This window comes from Heterodontus francisci, chromosome 3 (assembly GCF_036365525.1).
Source record: "Heterodontus francisci isolate sHetFra1 chromosome 3, sHetFra1.hap1, whole genome shotgun sequence".
Classification (NCBI taxonomy): Eukaryota; Metazoa; Chordata; class Chondrichthyes; order Heterodontiformes; family Heterodontidae; genus Heterodontus; species Heterodontus francisci.
This window is the reverse complement of record NC_090373.1, coordinates 132,864,340-132,880,020: the sequence shown is the minus strand read 5'-3', so window position 1 is coordinate 132,880,020 and position 15,681 is coordinate 132,864,340. Positions and strand designations below refer to the sequence as shown.

At 42.2% G+C, this 15,681-nt stretch overlaps 1 protein-coding gene across 11 annotated transcripts in view; it reads left to right on the top strand.

Moving 5' to 3' along the window:
- The window catches only part of LOC137360749 (fibrocystin-like), a 604,145-nt gene that overhangs the window by 134,413 nt on the left and 454,051 nt on the right, over window positions 1-15,681 (top strand). For 10 of the 11 annotated variants that reach the window (XM_068026018.1, XM_068026015.1, XM_068026020.1 and 7 more), the window contains 5 exons: window positions 4,530-4,660; window positions 6,013-6,151; window positions 9,876-10,071; window positions 10,792-10,859; window positions 13,132-14,754. In XM_068026018.1, the coding sequence (XP_067882119.1) occupies window positions 4,530-4,660; window positions 6,013-6,151; window positions 9,876-10,071; window positions 10,792-10,859; window positions 13,132-14,754 (2,157 nt within the window). The remainder of the gene's footprint in view (window positions 1-4,529; window positions 4,661-6,012; window positions 6,152-9,875; window positions 10,072-10,791; window positions 10,860-13,131; window positions 14,755-15,681) is intronic. The other variant, XM_068026019.1, reaches the window with a different exon arrangement.

The window sequence follows — 15,681 nt, the reverse complement described above, 5'->3', positions numbered from 1 at the left end:
AATGAGCACAAAAAAAGATAATGAGAATGGCAATTTGTAACAGTTGTCAACCCATGTTCTCAACCACCTTCATAGCTGAATAGAGCAGTATTGCTTCACAACATGAAGCTGAAAGTGGAAAAATACTCCTTTCAGACTTATGTAATGCATCCTTCCTTGTTCTTTCACTTTTTGTAGTGGATGCTGATGGTACGAAATGTGTCTGTCCAAGGATGCTACTTTGACAGATCGCATAAAATGTTTGGCCTTGTTATATAGAAAAGTCTCCACAGATAAATAGAACGCACACACACTTCTACAGAACTTTAGTGGTGAACGATCAATTGTGAACTGTGTTGAGAGAGTGATAATTAATTGAAACATAACAATGTACAGGTATGGAAAAGATCCTAGTGGTCTATCAGATTGATTTCAAAGTGAAAAAAAAAAACACATGCTGGGGTGATCTTGACTTTAGTAGGTCTCAGATTTAATACAAAAATATTGAGATAAACAGGTAACACAATTCAGTCACAATTGTGCCCGTTTTACTTTTTTGTCTTTGCAAGCTCATTTGGAATGCGAACAAGGAAATTTGCTTAAGTACAGGAGTTCTTAGTTTTTGGAAGTTGTTTTTTTTGTAATGTTTACAGTACCTTTGGAGTACAAAGGTATACTGTTAGATATTTTTCTATTCTTCTGAAATTTTTATTAATATTTCTTATGGAAAAAAGCCAATGTTTTCACTCCTTGATATGTTTGTTTTAAAAGCATCTCAAATACAATATTTCATGGTTGAAAAGTCACAAGGTGAAAGAAAGCCGCCAAGAAGATTAGCAGCCCTCAGACCAGTTCTACCACACCGACTAACCAATGGCCCAGGGTTCTGCCTCAGCTTGCTGCATGGAATGCAGCACTGTCATCTGCAACAAGAACACCTGCAGCAAAATTACGGCATCTGTTTCAACTGTGGCTTAGTTAGTAGCACTGTTCCAACTCAGAAGATTCTGGGTTCAAGTCTCACTCCAGGACCTGAGCACAAAATTCAAGGCTGACACTCTAGTCCTGCACTGTTGGAGGTGTTGTCTTTCGAACGAGACGTTAAACCGAGGTTCTATCTGCCCTCTCAGGTGGTTGTAAAAGATCCTGTGGCACTTTTTAGAAGAAGAGAAGAGGAGTTAACCCTGGTGTCCTGGCCAATATTTATCCCTCAATCAATATAACAAAAAACAGATATCTGGTGTCAGGAAACCCTATATGCCAAATGGGAAATATTAATTTCATTGGTTGGAGACTTACCTTAGACTTTTAATGGAAAAAAAAATCTTAGAAGCCAAAATGGCCACTGTCACTTACATCTGAAATACCAGGAGATTGGACTGGAGACAAAAAGTCTAACAAAAAGCCCCAGCCAGGACAATAGTTTGCTGTAAGTGATTGAATTACCTAGAATGGCTTCATTAGCACAACAGTCAAGGACATCCCACCCATTGATTGTGAAAGAGCCAACCCCTTCCAAGTGTGAATGGACATCCTGGGGCATGTCGAACCTTGAATTTCTTAGAAGATTCCAGAAAATCCGGGGGAGGCGGTGGGGTAGTGGTATTATTACTGGACTAGTAACCCAGAGACCCAGGGTATTGCTCTGGGGACATGGGTTCAAATCCCACCACAGCAGAAGGTGGAATTTGAATTCAATTAATAAATCTGGAATTAAAAAGCTAGTCAAATGATGGCCATGAAACCATTGTCGATTGTTGTAAAAACCCATCTGGTTCACTAATGTCCTTTAGGGAAGGAAATCTGCTGTCCTTACCTGGTCTGGCCTACATGTGACTCCAGACCCACAGCAATGTGGTTGACTCTTACATGCCCTCTGAAATGGCCTAGCAAGCCATTCAGGGCCATTAGGGATGGGCAATAAAATGCTGGCCTGGCCAGCGACGCCCACATCCCATGAATGAATACATTTTTAAAAACCCTCATTAGAAACAAAGGAGATTGAGAAGAACTATGTGGCCACCTGTTCATCTCTGAAGATTGTTACACAGGCAAGCAGACAAGCAGTAACCGAGTGTACAGCAACACAAAAGGCTGCTTCTCCCTGTCTTTCTCTCTCTTCTTTCGCTGTCCCCAGAAAACATAAAGTAAAAACTGCCTGCAACCAGGGGACCCTCCAAGCCTGCTACAGCCAGCGAAAAGGGGAAGACAGCCAACTCCAATTCTGCCTTCAAGCAACTTCTGAGCAAAGCAGGCCAACCGACGTGCACTTTGACCAGCGAGGACTTCAAGAATACAGCTTCAGCCGAGGACTACTGGATCATCCACTTCACAGACTGTATTTAAGTTCCATTTATTCTGGACTTTAACCCAACCACCAAATCTATTTTCCCTCCTGTCATCTACTTGTGTGTATGTGATTCCCGTGTGAATGTGTTCGTGAATGTGCAGCGTATTTTTAGAATTTTTAAATCGGGTTAGAATGTTAAGTATAATAAACTTAAGTCTTGTTTAAACTCAAGGGAACTTGACCAATTGGTTCTTTCGCAATTGCAGTAAAGGAAAAAGGTAAACCACTCACGAAGGTGGTAAGCACAACCACTGTTGCGGTCAAATAAGAGGAAGGGGCCAGAGGGGAGCCTGAGACCCCCTCCTCACCTGGCCATAACAGAAATTCACTGGTCATTGTCACATTGCTGTTTGTGGAGCTTGCTGTGCAAAAGTATGCTGTCATGTTTCCTACATTACAAGAGTGACGACACTTCAAAAATACTTCATTGGCTGAAAGTACTTTGTGACATCCAGTTGTTATGAAAGGTGATATACAAATGCACGCTTTTTTTCGACAGCAGAGCACTGTTTAACAAGATCATCAGTGCTCTCAGTTTATGCCTATGGCACATTCCTGATGTGTAATGCCTGGATTTGCAGCGCATGGATCAAAAAAGTAACTGATGTATTGGTCAGCACTGCCATCACTTCTATTGCCTTTCCACCAGTATCACTTCATTGGTGCAATTACCAATGTGCCAGGGTTCATTAATGGCTGTCATATATCCAACTTGAAGCTCTTGGAAAGTGTGAGGTTGACATGGTTTTCAATTGTACATGAATCTTGATTGTGCGCCCTGCTGAGATTATGGGTATACATGTGAAGAAACGATGAGAGCTAGCAATTTGCATGATGGTTCAGCATAGATAAACAGCAAATGACGAACAGGTTGCCAGGTATCATTTTGTGGCATGTGCCATCTTCATGGTACGTGGTGCTGTTGGTTGGTCTTAGTTTGCCTTAAACCATTTCTAGGTCCTGCTGGTACAGTAAACAGTGTTCAGTTTGGCTGTCAATTCTTGCCGGACATAATGCACTGTTGCCCTTTAGAAAAGGTGACCTGGAATGACAAACATGGCAAGTTGACACAACCATTTCCTTCAACAGAATGCCAACTTCGCCAACCGTCAGATGGGGGGGGGGGGGGGGGGGTTGGTGGGAGCAGTGCCGTTAGCCCTAAAGATGCTTTTTTGTGCCTCTATATTGCATTGTCTGTTCTTTCAATCTCAACAGTCCTTTCATCCATTCTCCCCCATCCCCCTCAACCACTCCTCATCTCTTCCATTCACATACAGATTTTGCAGACTAAAAACTGCCATGACTATTTTTTATCTTTGAAAAAGGCCCCAAATGTTTTACACCTCTCGAAGTGGTTGATTATATTTTTAAAAATTAGTAAGGTGTCCTCCCCACTCTAATTGCATGAGTTTACTCATGCTCACAGGGATCCCGGGGCCATTTTCCTTGAAATCAAGAGTGCAAGTTTCTGGTCTTCAACACTAAGAACAAGTATTATAATAATAGTACTGGATTCCTGTCAATATTTTATAGGCAGGTGTGCAATAGAGTGGGGAGAGACTGGCAGTGTTAGATAGGCAGAGGGAGAAGAGATAAGGCAGAGTTGGGAGGCAGAGAAATATCATGATTAAGTTGTTTTGAATTAGGGAGATTCTTCATGTCAATTCAAGTGCATTTAAAAATAATTTTGGTACAGTTCCAAAAATCCCGTATCAGGTGAAGCTGGGATAAAGAATATCCTCAAGAAGTCGTGATAATTGTATTGTACAGATGGGTGGCTGCAGTGGCATGGTGGTAATTGCATTGGAGCACCAGTTCCAGTAGTACGACAGGGTCGTGGGAATGTGGTCTTGAAGTTATGATCTCCCTCACTGCTGAGATCCTTATCTTGGCTGCATTGCAGTAAGAAGATGATGACTAGAGATCAAGGGGATGAAATCGGTCTTTTGCAATAGAGTAAAATGGATCATATTAATCAACAGCCTGTTTTATAGCCCATCCGATTCCACCACCCACCACCCCCCCCTTGATTTCAATAGGCAGGACTGTTTGCAGTTTCTTTTTATTATTAAGCTATAAACATCTATATTTTGCTGCTTGTTTTGTTTTGTTTGCAATGTTGATGATCAACACAAATGAAAAATGGGTCATTTGCACTCACAAAATATATTTAACAATGAGGTTGGATGGGTTTTTGCAGGTGGGATATCAGTCACCCTCATTGGTACTAGTCTGGATCCGCTCGGTCTTGTATGGTTTGGCTCTCAACCCTGCGTGGTGAACAGCACCAGAAGCAACTCAAGCTGCATTGAATGTACAGTGCCAATAAAGGTGGGTCATTTAAGACTGATTGTTATACATCTGTAGAAGTTTTCAGATTTGTACAGAGGGCACAAGTTTATCCATCTGCCTCAATTTTGTTTTGTTTATTGCAGTGTTTGTTTCATAGTCAGCCATGCATAGGTGATAAGCCTTGAGCCAGGAAATTGGGTTGAGATATGGCACTGTTGGAGGGGAAAGTGGAAAGAAGTTTCTCCTTCCCAGAACGCTGCTACTGAGAGGATGCTCCTGGCATTTATGACTTTGCTGTTATGCCCCCTGTGGGTGAAAAGCCTACTGACACCCAATGTCTAGGTTCATATGTGAACTGGAGCATACTTAGTGCTCACTGATATAAGCCAGTAAGCAGTCAAGAACACACGAATTAGGAGCAGGAACAGGGCATTCTGCCCTTCATGCCTGCTCTGCCATTTGATGAGATCATGGCTGATCTTACTGTGGCCTCAGCTCCTCTTTCTTGTCTTCTCCCATAACCCTTGACTTCCTTGTCGATCAAGTTTTCTTAAGAGCTGATTCTGTGGTGGGTAGAAGATTTCATGTGAAGACACATTCACTGAACTTGAGCACCTGCATGAGACTATTAGATCTTTTGTGGCACTGCTACCAGGTCTTCGGGTCTTTCCAGATTCTGGGAGCTGACCTTCCTGGCCACCTGCTCCCCCTCCCTTCTGAGGGTAGTCCTAGAGCATTTCCTGGCCCTTAGTGGGACCATGACATCTTTCCTCGTACCCACCTGCACCAACCACTAATGCCTCCAGCACTGCATTTTTTCACAATGAATCCTTCTATTTGTTGTCAATACCCATTGCTATCCAGTGACTTAAGCTGGGAAAGTGCACATACAAGGACACTGGATGAGGAGAGCATTTGCATTGACTGAGTGCCCGCCACAGTTGAGTATCATACCAGTGCTTATTCCCAAGGATCACATATGAAAAAAGGGGCACTAGGATAAGGCATTGCAGGAAATTCTGGCACCTGCAGAACTGTTCCTCATTGTGGATCAACAGCGGTAAGAATTATATATCCTAAATAATCATAACATGCTGCAGGATCAATTCCAAGATATCAAATTTATTGCCAGGACTGGTTTTTATCTGGCCATTCTACACAAGTAGTTTGTCTTTAGATTCAGATTTCAATATAGTAAAAACAAGATGACACCTGCACCACTGTCCTGAAAACCCTGCAGCACAATACTGGATACACTGTACTACTACATTAGATAAGCTGAAGAACAGTACTCAGTACAGTAATGTGCAATATTGAATTCGCTGCAGACCAGTATGGGACACAGTGCAGTCAGCAGTATGTGATCTAATCATGTTCTGTATTTTTTTCAGCGTCAGTGGGAGGATGGTCTTGTGAATATTACTGTTATGGTTGGAAATGAAACAACAATGTTACCACATGCTTTCAGCTATGACCCAGCTCTCAATCCAGTTATTCTGTCTCTCAGCAGGAACTACAGTAACTTAGCAGGTGTGGCCTTTGTTTTTGACTGTGAACTGCGAATTGCTGGCCTTTGTAAACAAAAGGCACAAACAATATTATATATTTCCCTTATTTGTATTTCCTGTCAATATAATTCTTTGCCTAGTTATTTATTGTAATTTTGTGAAAAGGAATAAAACATGCTGTAGGTGTGATACAAGTTTGGATGTTAAAACTGACCCTGTTTCCTGACAAATTATTTGCCAGTTTTGTCTATGGTGGGAAAAGGACCAGAGGAAGTGTAGCATTTTCCTCACGGTGACATCATGTGCAAGTCCCTTCGTGATACATTTTAATGCAACTTATTGTGCCACGTTTGTAGAAATAAATATATTTTCCTAAGGTTTTATGAAGAGACTGACATTTCAATCCCAGGCAAGGCTCTAAAACTTTGAATTACTTTCCTACAAAGTGACAGATCAATACTGACACTGTACAATTGCAATAAGAACACCAGAGCAGAATTAAATTGGTGATCTAAATGTACTTTTTGTGAATCTGAATGATAAAACTCACAGCAGTGGGGCAAGGTGGGGGTGGGGGGGGGGTGTTGGGGGGGGGGGCGGGTGGTGAGGTCGGGGATGATGTGGGGCTGGTGGGGATGTACCGCAATATATTTCAATAACGCACGTGAAACAGCACCAGATTAGCCACTTGTAAAATATATGGCAACTATCATGATTCTAGATAAGCTTTATGAGCTCCGTGTTAAATGATAAATCACCCCTAAATATCAGTTGCCAGCATTCGCCAGAGCTGGCAGACAGCCATAAAGGCAGGGCTAAAGTGTGGCGAGTCGAAGAGACTTAGCAGTTGGCAGGAAAAAAGACAGAGGCGCAAGGAGAGAGCCAACTGTGTAACAGCCCCGACAATCAAATTTTTCTGCAGCACCTGTGGAAGAGTCTGTCACTCTAGAATTGGCCTTTATAGCCACTCCAGGTGCTGCTCCACACACCACTGACCACCTCCAGGCGCTTACCTATTGTCTCTCGAGATAAGGAGGCCAAAGAAGAGAAGAAGAAGAATATTCTTCCATAGTACAGTTTTAAGGACGTTCTCCTTTGTTGGATAAGGTTACTATCAGAAGAATAACTTGGCAGTTTTATCATGGTTATTTATACCTGTCTGTGTCTGTTGTGTAAGAAGTTTGTGGTGTTCAGCATTAACTTCCGAAGTTAGTACAAATTCGGATTGATTTGCATATTTCACATTTTTTCAGTTTACATTAATTTGTATCCTGTATGACACTCACTGCTTGTCCAGGTAAGTGCCTCTTTAAGTTCTTGAACATGAGTGTTACAATCTAAAAACTTCAACTGCACAAGCAAAACAACAGTGTGGCAAACTCCGTGTATTTACTAGCAATTGGGATTCACCCAGTAATTCTTAATCCTTGTGTCTACTGGGAACAAATGCTTAAACCCAGTTTACCTCAGCCATGGAGACAGAGTAAATCTAAAAGTATAGAAACCTCATTACAGTGATATAAGCCCAGCAGAGATAATGGTTAATTATCAGAGAAGTTGATTCCTCTGTTGGACATCTTAATTGAATAATTTCCTCCTCCCAAACCAATAAGAGAATGAACAACTTGACTTAAAGTCCATCATAGAACTGCATTAGATTCTGGATGGATTGGAGAGGGCCAGTTCAAAATAAACAATTTTACAATATCCAGCTCAATTCACAACTCCTTCAATATTGAAGAAGCCCATGCCAGCCTATGATAGTGCCTGCATAACATCCAGGCTTGGGCTGACAAGTGGCAGCCAATATTCACATCATGCAACTTTTCACTGACTTTCAATGGCATCACCATTGTCAAATCCTCCACCATCAATCTCCTGGGGATAACCATTAACCAGAAACTTAACCAGTCATGACTAGAAGAGAAAGACAGAGGCTGGATCCTCTGTGATAAGTAATTCACCTTTAAACTCCTTTCACTGTGTATGAGACTCAAGAGTGTGATGGAATATTCACCACTCATCTGAATGGATGCAAGCAAAACAGCACTCAAGAAGCTCATAATCATTCAGGACAAATACATTTGTTTCATTTGCGTAAATGGCACTGAAATCAGTATCTACTCCCTCCATCATTGGTGTACTTTGCTGTAGTGTGTACTATCTACAGGACATGCTGCAGCAAAAGCTCTTAACAACCTCATGACTTCTACTATTGAGAAGGATAAACATGCCAATGCCATGGGAACGCCATCACCTGCAAGTACCAAGGCAACATCCTGACTTGGCCAAATATCACTATTCCTTCACATCGTTGCTAGGTAATTACCCTGGAATTCCCTACCTAGAAGCATTGTGGGAGAACCATTGCCAAAGGGACTGCAGTCAGACCACCACCTTCTCAAGGTATCTAGGGATGGGCAATAAATGTGGCTTTGCCAGGATTGTCTATGTCCTGAGAACAAATAATAAAAAGAGAGATTTGTTGAGATGACAGAATACTACGGCTCTTTTCATTAGAGCAAAGCACATTTTAATTTAAATATCTTTTCTTGGAATTGAATCCAGTGTCCTTATGGGTAGAATATATATATATATTGTTATGACCAGGTGAGAAAGGTGACTAGGGGTCTTTTACTGTCTTCACCTGATCTTATTGTAACAGGGTTGAATCTTTAAACACATTATGTTTTGAGCTCCCCCTTTGTGAATTCTTGTTCACAGCTTTCCAATTATAAGGCAAAGAAATGAGCACACCAGGTTTTCTTTAGGTTTAAAGAAAAAAAGTGAAATTTATTAAACCTTAAACTTAAACTCTAATACAGTTAATGCCTACAGATATATGGTGCACCCATGCTGGCATGCACACGTGATACACACATGCAAATAGGGACAGAAAAGGACAGAAGAAAAATAAAATGGAGAGGTTTGAGGCAGTCTCTAAAAGGAGGTTTCTTGTTACTGTTTCTGTGTTTCCAGCTCGCTGTAGAGTCCTTGATTGTAGACAGCTCTTACTTTTCGTTGGGGCCCAGTATTCTTCTTAAATCTTGTTCACTGTAGGACACTTTTCTCTCTTGGGGTTCATACGTCTTCAATGGTTTCCGAAGCTGGTGAGAGTGATATGAGAACAGACAGGAGAGAGGTGTTCTTAGTCCAGGAGCTAATAGCCTTCTGAGTTCAAAATCCCTGTTGGAAGTTCAAATTCAAAAAACTCCAACAGTATGTCAATCATGTGACCAAACTGGCCTGACCACGTCTGTTTGTGTATTCGGCCATTTTAGTAGTTAACCTGGAATGCTTCAACGTCTGGTAATCAAAAATCCATTGTGGATTAAATTGGAGCAGGGAATAGCTCCTTTGTCCTTTGAAGTACTTGTCTCACTCCAGCCAAAGTCTCCAATTGTTTTCTCAAGCCAGTTTTTTCTTCACCATCAGCTGTTAAAATGAATGTAGCAAAATTAATTTTCCTCATTCTTGGCAGGTGGGGGCTTGCCTGACAATATGAAAAGAAAGACTTGCATTTATATAGCGCCTTTCATGATAACCGGACGTCTCAAAACACTTTACATCCAATGAATTACTTTTGAAGTGTAGTCACTGTTGTAATGTAGGAAACACGGCAGCTAATTTGCACACAGCAACTCCCACAAACAGCAACGTGAAAATGACATCATTGGACATTACTGCTTCTTGGCCACTCAATTCCTAAATGTTAAAATTACACTTTTTCTTGCTTATTTTTAAAGGTGATCAGACACTTTTTATTGAAATATCAAATCTTTCAATTTATACTGGAGCTGACATTGGAGTCAAAGTTCATGACACTGAAGCAACTGTCAAACAGCAGACTGAAGGTGGCATCAGTGTGTTCCTCCCAGCACTTCTGCCAGGCTTATACAACATCTCTGTGTCCATCAATGGTATAAACATTAACAGTAGTGGGTGAGTAAAATTTGGTGGAGAATAGCACTGTATACACCAGTTAAAATGTTTTGGATGCAATGTAAATGGTGGCATTTGCTTTCAAGCACATATATAAATACATTACTTCCATAAAGGATATCTATCTACATATTTTAATTCTATGGAGTAGAGTGGTTGAATCTGAAAAAAAGTTTAAAATTTTTTCCTTACAATATTTTTATTTTCCTTTGATTTAAACATGTAAATAATTTGATGTTAAGTCATGCACATATAATCTATATCTAATAAGTGGACAGACAATGGATCATGGTCTTGATGTTACTTGTGGAAAAATTTGCATAACTTGTAAACATGAGTAAAACTGTAACAAGTAACAGCTTAATTTAGCAGTGGAGAATCACCTTTTCAGGTTCAAAATATCCATCCGATAATTGACTATTTGGCTGTTTTAGATTTGCACATTCAATCAGATGTCCAAAATATCATCAAGGGCATGTTAAACAATCTTCCCCTGTGCACAAAAATGAGTTTCTATTGGTCGTTTGGTAGTAAAGAACTTGAAAATATTTTCAGCAATTCTCAAGTTTCTATTACCAATGTGTCATATTCTACATCATTGCTAGTAATGCAGATAACAGACACTCAAGACTGTGATACTGTCTTCTCATTGAATTTCAATGTGCACTTTTTGAGTTAACCATATTATCTCTTTTTCTTTCTGTTTTGTCTATCTTTCAGCAGTGCTCTTGAAATCCAGTATCTGAGTGAAGTCTATAACATATCACCTTGCTGTGGTTCTCTTTTGGGTGAGAACACTGTTTTGCCTAATCATTTTGTGTAGGATTAAATAAAACACCTCCAGGATGTTATTTTAAAAAAGATTCTTGGGATGTGGCCATCACTAGTGTGGCTGGCATTTATTGCTGATCTCTAGTTTCTGTTGAGAAGGTGGCGGCTGCCTTCTTGAACTGATACAGTCCATGTGGTGAAAGTACACACACATCGGCAGGGAGTTCCAGGATTTTGGCTCAACGATGATGAAGGAACAGCAATGTATATCCAAGGCGAGAAGGTGTGTATCTTGGATAACTGGAGGTGATGGAGATCAGATGCACCTGCTGCCCTTATTCTTCTAGGTTGCTCTCCTCCTGACTCTCCAAAGCTTCTCCACCATCTACAAGGCACATGTTGGAGTGTGATGGAATACTCTCCACTTGCCTGGATGGGTGCAGCTCCAACAGCATTCAAGAAGCTCGACACCATCCAGGACAAAGCAGTGCACTTGATTGGCAGCCCAATTAAACATTCACTTTCTCCATCACTGAGGCACTAGCTTTACAGGGCATAGTACTTACAGGATGCATTGCAGAAATTCACTAAAGCTTCTTTGTCTGCACCTCCCAACTCATGACTTCCACCAGCTCGAAGAACAAGGTTAGTGGTTAGTGGTTAGCACCGCAGCCTCACAGCTCCAGGGACCCGGGTTCGATTCTGGGTATTGCCTGTGCGGAGTTTGCAAGTTCTCCCTGTGACCGCGTGGGTTTTCGCCGGGTGCTACGGTTTCCTCCCACAGCCAAAGACTTGCAGGTGATAGGTAAATTGGCTGTTGTAAATTGCCCCGAGTGTAGGTAGGTGGTAGGGAATATGGGATTACTGTAGGGTTAGTATAAATGAGTGGTTGTTGGTCAGCACAGACTTGGTGGGCCGAAGGGCCTGTTTCAGTGCTGTATCAATAAAAAAAAATAAAAATAAAGGGCAGCAGCTTCTTGGAACATCATCACCTCCAAGTCACACACCATGCTGACATGGACATATTTTGCAGTTCCTTCATCATCACTGGGTCAAAATCCTACCTACAGCAATGAGGGAATACCTTCAGCAGATGGACTGCAGTGGTTTAGGAAGACAGCTCACCACCACCTTCTCAAGGGCAACTAAGGATTGACAAGTTCTGGCCTTGTTGTTGGCACCCATATCCCATGAATGAATTAAAAGACATGGGCCAGAATTTTACGGCAGGTGGATGGGAGCCGGCCACCGACTGAAAAGTCGGTGGTGAATCCGCTTCCACCTCACCTGGGGATCCGATCCGTATTTTGCGGGTCCGCGGGCTGCAATTGGTGTGAGGTGGGACTTCCACCCACTTGAGGTAGGACATTCTGCCTAATAGAGCTGCCAGCCAATCAGCGGGCCGGCAGCTCATAGTCCCAGCAGCGCCACTGCTGGGACAGTAGCTCAGCACGAAGACAAGATGCCTGGGAGCCAGGAGGGAAAGTAAGTTTTGGTTGCCTCGTCGGGGGTAATCGGTCGAGCCCTGGTGAAGCAAAGGTGGTCGATTGGAGGGAAGGGGGGCGTGTTGGGTCTTGGGGGTGGTTGGGGTAGCGGGGGCGGTCCTCCATCGGGCACAGGGTGCTCGAACATGAGGGCCACCTTGGGACGCTCGGAAGCCGCCTGCTTTCATTAGGCGGCTTCTCCTGGCTCCAGGACGCCCACTTGCCATGCGTAAAATCCATGTGGAGGCAGGTGATGGCCCTGAAGTGGCTGTTAAGTTGCCAATTAAGGGCCTTGTTTGGCCTGGGGCGGGAGGACCGTTTTTCACCGCTGCCGCCCTGCGTAAAGTGGCAGTGGAGGTGGGAGCGAATCCCGAAAGTCTCTCGGTGCCTCCCGCTCCATTTTATGCCACCGCCCTGCCACCATCCTGCTCATCGGGGTGGCATAAAATTCCGGCCCAGGTATCTTTTCTTTGCTTCTGCCACTTTTGATTTTTCAATGGTAGCAAGGAATACAGAAAATGTGATGGAGAAATTCTCATTTGGACTCAACTTTCATCTACATTAACTGAAAACCTGCACACATTCTAATTGCAGTTGAAAGGAAAATCATAATATGTTGAGACAACTAATACTGTGTCAATGGGAAAGTCTAAGTTCAGTTTAATATAATTTTTTAACGGCACCTTTTTATTGGTGTTATGGTATCACAATTTTTGGATAGCTGGAATACTATAATAAGGTCATCCTCTGTACTTGCAATCTATAGATGGGATTTATTGTGATATACGTTTTATTGCTTGGACAGGTGGAACAATCCTCACAGTAAGTGGACATGGATTCAGTGCTAATGCGTCGCTGATGACTGTTCTCCTAAATTCATCGGTCTGTGACATCATAAACTCAACAGAGGAGAGGATCGAATGCTGGACCCCACCAGTTACAAACATACCTAACGGAGATCTCCAGGACCTTTGGGCTACCGTGACAGTTAAAATTAGTAACATTTCATCTGAAAATAGACTAGTATTCTACAACAATAGTAATTCCTTTGTGTACAACTACAAAAGCAACTCCACACCTCAAATAACCAACATTGGAATAGAAATTGCAATTGGAAATATAGTGGTCAACTTAGAAGGAACTGATTTAGAAAATTCTGCAGTTTTTTTGGGTGATACCCATTGTGATCTTCAGACCTTAGTGGATATAGATGGCAGCTCACTGAACTGTACTGTAGATTTAGAGGAGCTGGAGGCAGGGAGTTTCCCTATCAGAGTTCTACACAGCAAGCTGGGATATGCCATAATATTGTCAGAACTCAAAGATTACACAGTGATACCAGCAATTAGCAGCATCTCACCATCATATGGTTCACTTTGTGGTCGAACATTGTTAACTATATCAGGTTATGCCTTGCAGTCTTCTCATGGATCTGTTGAAGTGCCTTTAGGCACTAAACATACTTGTGATGTACAGAGTGCCAATTATAGTACAATTATATGTGATATCAGAATCACTGAGGACTTTGGTCGGCCGTCCACTATATATCAGAGCCTAAATGTCACCGCTGTTGTAAACTTAATGACCAGTGTATGTGCTGGGAAGTGTTGTATCAGCCTCAGCGAAGAATGGACGCCTATTGTGGAGCATGTGAAGGTCGTATTTAACAATACATTTTTTACCTTGCTCTTAAGTGGCCAACTCTTGACAAATGTAACAAGTGATATTAATGTTCAAGTAGATGATGCAAGTAACTGTGATGTGATTTTCGTGAGTGAAGGCCTTGTGGAATGTAAGCTGGACGCTACTATTTCTCCTGGTGCTCATAATATTTCAGTCTTTATCCATGAGAAAGGACAAGCATGTTTTGTTAATATTTCTGGTACATTTAGTGTAATTCCACAACTACTGAACCTTTACCCTAAAACATTTGGAATACATGGAGGAGGACAATTGACAATAGAAGGCATTGCCCTGATGGGAAAAGCTGTACCCTCAGCTGTAAGAATAGGCAATGACAACTGTGCCATTTCTAACATAAGTTACAAAACAGTTCTCTGCATCGTTCCACCAGGAAATGGGACAGCAACTGTAACCGTGGAGATTGATGGAATATACTTTTTGAGCAATGAAATATACTACTTGGAAGACAACACTCCAGTTCTGCTTTTTTTAATGCCCCTTGAAAACTCAGTCTTGTCCTTGAATGTCTTTGGTTTCTCTTCAGACGTGCATAGAGTACAGATTTTAATTGGTGAGAATATTTGTATGAACCTGACATCTAATTCCTCTACTTTTAATTGTCAGATTCCCTCACTTCCCGCAGGTGAATATCAGGTGGAAGGTTTTGACATCCTCAAGGGATGGGCCTCCTCCAGTTTGATGTTAATGATCAAACTTACAATTACCTCCATCAACCCACATTTTGGTAAGTAAACATCCATATTCATATTGAATGTAAAAGATTGCAATGTACTTGCTGGTATTTAGAACTTGCACCATACACCGTCTTAGAACAAAGAACAGTACAGCACAGGAACAGGTCATTCGGCCCTCCAAGCCTGCGCCGATCTTGATGCCTGCCTAACTAAAACCTTCTGCACCTTCGGGGTCCGTATCCCTCTATTCCCATCCTATTCATGTATTTGTCAAGATGTCTCTTAAACGTCGCTATTGTACCCGCTTCCACCACCTCCCCCGGCAGCAAGTTCCAGGCACTCACCACCCTCTGTGTAAAGAACTTGCTTCGCACATCCCCTCTAAACTTTGCCCCTCGCACCTTAAACCTATGCCCCCTAGTAACTGACTCTTCCACCCTGGGAAAAAGCTTCTGACTATCCACTCTGTCCATGCCGCTCATAACTTTGTAAACCTCTATCATGTCGCCCCTCCAGCTCCATCGTTCCAGTGAAAACAATCCGAGTTTATCCAACCTCTCCTCATAGCCAATGCCCTCCAGACCAGGCAACATCCTGGTAAACCTCTTCTGTACCCTCTCCAAATCCTCCACGTCCTTCTGGTAGTGTGGCGACCAGAATTGCATGCAATATTCTAAGTGTGGCCTAACTAAAGTTCTGTACAGCTGCAGCATGACTTGCCAATTTTTATACTCTATGCCCCGACCGATGAAGGCAAGCATGCCGTATGCCTTCTTGACTACCTTATCCACCTGCGTTGCCACTTTCAGTGACCTGTGGACCTGTACGCCCAGATCTCTCTGCCTATCAATACTCCTAAGGGTTCTGCCATTTACTGTATACTTCCCACCTGCATTAGACCTTCCAAAATGCATTACCTCACATTTGTCCGGATTAAACTCCATCTGCCATTTCTCTGCCCAAGTCTCCAACCGATC